The sequence below is a fragment of the Nicotiana sylvestris genome, chromosome 6 (assembly GCF_000393655.2).
Source record: "Nicotiana sylvestris chromosome 6, ASM39365v2, whole genome shotgun sequence".
Classification (NCBI taxonomy): domain Eukaryota; kingdom Viridiplantae; phylum Streptophyta; class Magnoliopsida; order Solanales; family Solanaceae; genus Nicotiana; species Nicotiana sylvestris.
The window spans coordinates 38,007,104-38,014,143 of NC_091062.1; the positions used below are offsets into that span (position 1 = coordinate 38,007,104).

The 7,040-nt window shown below is 39.0% G+C and overlaps 1 protein-coding gene across 1 annotated transcript; it reads right to left on the reverse strand.

The window, feature by feature from the left end:
* Nucleotides 1–5,594: 5,594 nt before the first annotated feature.
* Nucleotides 5,595–7,040, reverse strand: LOC104228926 (uncharacterized). Its single transcript, XM_009781479.2, has one exon. It carries the CDS (start codon nucleotides 7,038–7,040, stop codon nucleotides 5,595–5,597), a length of 1,446 nt encoding a protein of 481 aa, XP_009779781.1.

Genomic DNA, 7,040 nt, shown 5'->3' on the forward strand with positions numbered 1-7,040 from the left:
TGCAGCTACCTTGCAATATCCGGTAAACTCTGGATAAGCTGAGGATCCTCACTCTACCGCTCGGATACCTGGATCTGCACACAAGGTGCAGGGAGTAACGTGAGTACGCCAACTCAGTAAGTAACTAAAGTAAATAAGGTTTGAATGCAGTGACGAGCAGTTAAAATCATATAAATAAATAAACAACAGGATAACCGATCAAACTCCACAGTTTAAAACCAGATTCGTCGTGAAATCATCAATTTCAGTTTAAATACTTGAAATCATATACTTAGCAATTTGTCCAATAGAGGCTTATTTAAAGGAAGAGTGAAATCAGTGAACATATCATAACTGGGCCCCTCGGGCAAGGTATCACTTAGAATATGGCCTCTCGTCAGCCTTTCAGTCACTTGTGAGTCAGCTCTCGTCACTCAGTACACAATCTCAACACTCGGCCTAATTAATATCTCATAATAATAACTATAATAATCATAGTAACCGCTGTGGCATGCAACCCGATCCATAGTATATATTCGACTACGCTTACTGGGGGTGTACAGACTCCGGAGGGGCTCCTACAGCCCAAGCATCATATCAATGCGGCACGCAGCCCGATCCAATATATATATCACTGCGGCGTGCAACCCGATCCATATAAGTATTGTTGCGACATGCAACCCGATCCATAATATATACTTATAATATTGTTGCGGCGTGCAGCCCGATCCATGATCTATATATAATCCTCACCATTAGGTCCTCAACCGCTCTTTTAATCATTAACCTCACAGCCACTCGATTATAATAGTGGAAATCAGGGAAACTCAGCCCCACACAGTTTTCACATTTTAAGAAGTAGAGTGATAAAAACTAGTTTTGACAATAAACAAGTAAAGCATGACTGAGGATATGCTTTCAAACAAATAGAGTGAGGAAAACAGTAAAAATGCCCCTAAGGGTCTCAACAGGTCGGCACAAGGCCCCAAACATGGCATACAACCCACAATACATTATAAATTTCTAAAATACGGGATATCATAAAATTTCAAATCAAGTACGCATCTTAATAGTCGCTATGGGACGGACAAAGTTACAATCCCTACCGGTGCACGCCCACACTCTCGTCACCTAGCATGTGTGTCACTGCAATTATCAAAACAAGTCAAATACCGGGGTTTTGTACCCTCAGTTCCAGATTTACAATGGTTACTTACCTCAAACCGGTAAAAATACTACTCCGCGACGCCTTTGCCCTCGAATCGACCTCTACTCGAATCGGGCCTCCACCGACCCCTGGGCCCATGTCTCAGAATTCGATAATTTTTACATCAATGGATTTCTTATCACCCCACGAGTTCATACATATCAAAAGTACCTAAATCTGACCACAATAGGTCCCTCAAATCCTCAAGTCTAGGTCTCTAATACCAAGCCCTAGTTTCCCCAATTTTAACCTTAGATTCCATTAATTATTGCTCTAATCTGTGAAATAATACCATAAGAATGAGTTGTTGGTCCAAAATCCTTACCTCAATGAAGTTCCCAAGATTTTCCTCTTCAAAATCGTCCAAAGTGCTCTAAAGTCGACTAAAAAAATGGTGAAATAGCTCAAAAATCGCGAAGGACACAATTTATACCTTCTGGCCCATGCATTTTTTCATATGCGGCCAATTTACCGCTTCTGCTGTACCGCATTTGCGGTAATTGAACCTCTTCTGCGAAAATCCCTTAAAATGCCCAACTCCGCATTTGCGATGATATATCCTCACCTGCGCCTTCGTAGATGCGGTCCATAACCGTTTCTGCAGTTCTTTCCAACCTCGCTAGCTCCCGCTTCTGCCACCCCCTCTTCCGGATATGCGACATCGCACCTGCAGTCCCCAATCCGCAGGTTTGAAAATACCAGAAGCAGAAAAATTTGCAACTTCACAAAATCTCAAACTTCTCTATCAACCATCCGAAATCACCTCGAGGCCCCCGGGACCTCAACCAAAAGCACAAACATATCCCTTAACCTTATTCAAACTTGTACCAATCTTCAAAACACCCCAAACAACACCGAATCAACCAAAATACATTGGATTCAAGCCTAAGTTTCCAAAATCTTCCGAATTCCGTTTTTGATAAAAACCCGACCAAAACACGTCCGAATGACCTAAAATTTTTGCACACACATTTCAAATGATACAACGGAACTACTGCGACTCTTGGAATTCCATTCCGACCCCTATATCAAAATCTCTCCTACCAACCGAAAATCGTCAAAATCTCAACTTCGCCAATTCAAGCCTAAATCTACTCCGAACCTCCAAAACTCATTCCGATCATGCTCCTATGTCCCAAATCACCCTCCCGAATCTATCCAAATCGTCGGAACTCACATCCAAGCCTTCTAACACATAAGTCAACATCCGATTGAATTTTCCAACTTAAGCTTCCTCACAAGAGACTAAGTATTACAAACCTTACCAATTCCTTTTCGAACCCCAACCAACCAACCCGATCACATATACAACCGATAGACAAAGTAATAAGAAGCATAAATAGGGGAAACGAAGAAGTAACTCATGAGACGACTTGCCGGGTCGTCACATGAATCCACGACCTGCCAAGAATCATATTATAAGCCATGTCCGTATCTATCACCTGGAATTTTGTATCCTTGACAACTCCTTCTGCAAATGTGGTAAGCACTATTTCCCCTTTTGTGACAATGCTCGAATTATTATGTGCTTTCGACACCATCTTGTCGTCAGCTTGTATCTCATTTACCACTCTCAGAAGAATAATATTTACGGAGCTACCTAGATCAATCCAAACTCGTTCACATTATTATCATGTACAAGTAAAGATATTACCAGTGCATCACTGTGAGGAATTATCGAGCTATATGCATCTGTATTATCAAGTATTATACTATTTTCCTAAAAAACTTGACAAACTCGCTTCCCATGAGTAACTATGACTTTTGATGTCTTTATTTTTGCAGCCGTATATGTCATGCTGTTGACCTCGTCAAACCGTTCTTTTTGGTGACAAAGGTTTCAGAGGCTCTTGTCTATTCTTAATATAAGATTGCTTACGTTTCTCACTGAACAAGTCAGTTAAATAGCCTTGTTTGAAAATGCTCTACTTCACCATGTAATAATATGCAATATGTTGTTTTATGGCCATGGTCATTATGAAACTCGCACCAGCAATCTAGATTTCTTCTTCTAGGGTTGATCTCATTTCTTTCTACCACTACACCTTATCTCCCATACTCCTTAGAACATCTACCAACTCAGAAGGGCTAATATTGAAACTGTAATTATCAATCCTTGCATTTGTATTAGCATTATTGTCTTGCGCATCTTGCCCTTTTTCGAACATGGATGATGAACCTGTATGTCTATGTCTTGCTCTAGAATCATACCATGTGTTTTCTTGCTTAGAGCATGAATCTCATCCTGCAGGTCCCATGTAAGGTTCATACCTGCTTTTACCGGACCTCTTTTCATATTCTGGTCGTCTCGAACTTGTTCTTACATCACTCCTTACCTGAGTAATCGTGTTTTCTTCTATCTACAACTTCGTACTGTACCTATTGTACACATCATTTCATGTTGTAGCAGGGAATTCTCGTAATATTTCCTTAAGTCTCTCATGGCTTCTAAGCTTTTTTCATTTAAGTTACTTGCGAACGCCATGGCTGACCAATTATCAGGTACTCGCGATAGCATTATCCTTTCACGCTGAAATCTATCCACAAATTCCCTGAGTAGCTCAGTATCCCCTTGTTTTATTTTAAAGATGTCTTCCATCCTTTTCTCTACTTTTTGAGCTCCCGAATGTGCTCTTATAAATGAATCTACAAGCTCAGCAAAAGAATCAATAGAATTTTCTGGTAAGGGAGAATAACATGTTAGTGCTCCTTTCGTGAGTGTTTTGCCAAATTTTTTGACCAACATTGATTCAATTTTTTGCTTGGTTAAATCGTTGCCTTTCATGCCTGTTGTAAACACAGTTATATGATCTCGTGGGTCGGTTGTTCCATCATACTTTGGAATATCAGGCATTTTAAACTTTTTAGGAGTCAGCAAAGGTGTTGCGCTTGGCTTCCAGGGCTGTGGTGAATATTTATCATTATCCACACCTTTAATCATGGGTGGTACGACAGGTATTTGTTCTATGCGATCATTCTGCTCTTTCAGATGTTTCTACAAAGTTAGAACCAAACTTTGTAAATCAGAATTATTTGGTGTACATGGCCTTCCATCACGAGATTCACTTGGAGTTCCTCCGCTTACTAAATTAGCAAGTCCCGAGCGTGAGTTTTCTATAGTCGCAGTATTATTTGGAGGGGGAGTTGGTGGCATAGTCGGCAATCCACTAACAAAAGCTTGAAGGGTGTTGTTGACGTGCTCTGTAATTAATTGTTTTAATGCGTCTTCAACTGTCTGCTCGTCCCCTTGTTGACCATTCGTATGTGATGTTGATCTTGAGGTGTTCCCTTTTGGGACTGTCGATGAGACTCTTGTGGTAAAGGGATTGGTGGAGTTTCTCCCTCCTATTGGTTCAGTTGGTTATTGTCGTTGGCAGTTGACATGATCGTTTGTCAGAAAAATGAATTTTGAAAGTGAGAAGATTATCAGATTCCCGGTAACAGAACCAATTAATTTAACCAAATATAAGTCTTTTGGCTAAAATCTAATTTTAGAAGAAAATGGGTTACTGATAACCAAGTTTTACTTTACTTTCACAATGATATCAAAGGAAATTAATAAGAATAACTTAGGAAATAATTGATAGACAAATTGCAAAGTCAAGGTATATAATTTCGGGAAAGCAGAAAAGTAAAGAGTATATTTCAATATTGTCTCAGATCCGTCCCTACAAATAGAATTTCATATCCTTAGATAGGAATATGCAATAGTAACGGTTTTTCCCACATAATTTGGATTGCTTATGGGCATTAATGATATTATTTGCCCATTATTTCGAATATCTATTACTGGCGTATTTAATGTTATAAATGCCTCATATCTGTTCCGATTCCTTTTTCTTACTTACTTCTGATTCATGTATCTTTCCTTCTTTTTATCATTTATTCCTTATTTATTCCTTGCCAATTGTTAGGCTCGATACCGTCTCGTGGGTATTTCTTCTCGTGCCTTCTCTTCCCTATTAATTAAGAAAGTCACATGTCGCTGTATCATTGTCCCACGTGCCATGCCATGTCAGCATTCCAATATTCTACGTGTAGCGCTTTTTTACCATCAATATAACAATGATCCAGTAAAATTCTACTAGTGGGGGTCTGGGGAGAGTAGTGTATACGCAAACCTTACTCCTACTCCGAGGGAATAGAGAGGCTATTTTCGAAAGACCCTCAACTCAAGAAGTTTGAAATTCAACAGCGAGGAGTTATTTCTTAGTTTCCCTCGTACACAAGCAAAAAGTAACATTCCAATAAAGTTTTGAAATTTAATAGGGAGGAGTTATTTCTTAATTTTCCTCGTACACAAGAAAAATGTAATATTCCAATGAAGTTTTGAAATTCAATTGCGAGGAATTAGTTTCTTATTTTATCTCGTATACAAGAAAAATGTAACATTTTAATAAAAAAATCTTTAGTAATCTGTGGGAAGAGGGTATAGACAATATCTAGTGTTTTTCATACAAAGAAAGAACCTCTCATAAGCCAATGCCATTTTGGTAGCTGTGAACATTGAAAGTGCATATGACTTGCAAACCATGCCTTTCTTTTGCAAAACTGCTGTACCATCTCTTATTGCTGACTCCAATGCTTCTATAAATGAGCCTACATTTGGTGAAAATGTGTAACCAAAATCTTCATTCAAAACCACAGTTCTTGTTATACTTGGGTAATTTGGTGTCAAAACTGGTTTTCCACAATGCATAGCTTCTATTAATGTAAGATCAAGTCCTTGAGGCCTCAAAGTAGGGTTTACAAACACATCAATTGAATTGTAAAATTTTGATAGTTCTGAGGGCTCTAATGCACCTAAAACCTTCACATTTTGACCTAATTCCGCGTACCTTTTTCCCCACGGACCTGACCCTGCTATTAGCAGGAAAACTCCAGGATGGCGCTTGGCTATGAATGAAAACGCCTCGTGAAGAAGTGGATGTCCCTTGTCCCTTACTAACCTTCCAGCAACTCCTAATACCAAGCTAACATTTGATGGGATCCCAACTTTTTCGCGAAAATCTGCTCCGGATATAGGGTTATGGACAAACTTAGTCTCATCAATTCCATTGAGTATAACATGTACATTTCTTTGAGGGAGTTGATAAATGTTTACAAGAATTTCCCCTGCACTATTGCTTATGCATATATGGTGAGTATAGCTCGAAAAGAACTTAATTTCATCGACAAGTTTTGGCATTGCTTCTTGAAGTTCAGTCATAGGCCCTGATGATAATTGTCCATTGTGGTCTTCAAAGAGTTCTTGAAATAGCTTTGAGTGCATAATCTCATACCAAATTCCATGCCATGTTACTGCCACATTAGGCACGAATTTCGCGCGCCAATGAGGTAGTGTCACACTTTCAGTGTGCACACAATCAAAAGGTCTAACCCTATTTTCTTGATCAAATATATCAAAAGCTAAAGAACAATTGAGTGAGCCATGATCATTAGCTGCAAAATAAACATGAAGGTTACCAACATGAATATCTTTATGAAATTTCCTATCAGATGGCACAGTGAAAATATGAATATCATGTCCTCTAGCAGCAAGTGCAGTGTATAATGTAAACGCGTGTCGTTCCATGCCTCCAGGATCTGCTCCAATTGGCCATGTTTTTGAAAAAACTGCTAATTTCAGCTTCTCAGAATTTTGTCCAAATGAAAGCTTATTCCATGGAAATTTTGCGTCGCGCAAATCGCCATGAAATAAACCTCGCTGATGGTCCAATGAATTTCTTGAAGGGGAAAATAAGTAGACAAGAGAAGCAATGAAGAGAGTTGTGATGAGAATAGTTGAAGTTCTTAAAGAAAGAAACTTATTAGAAGTATTGGATTTGTTGGAATAATGATACTTCAAACCCAT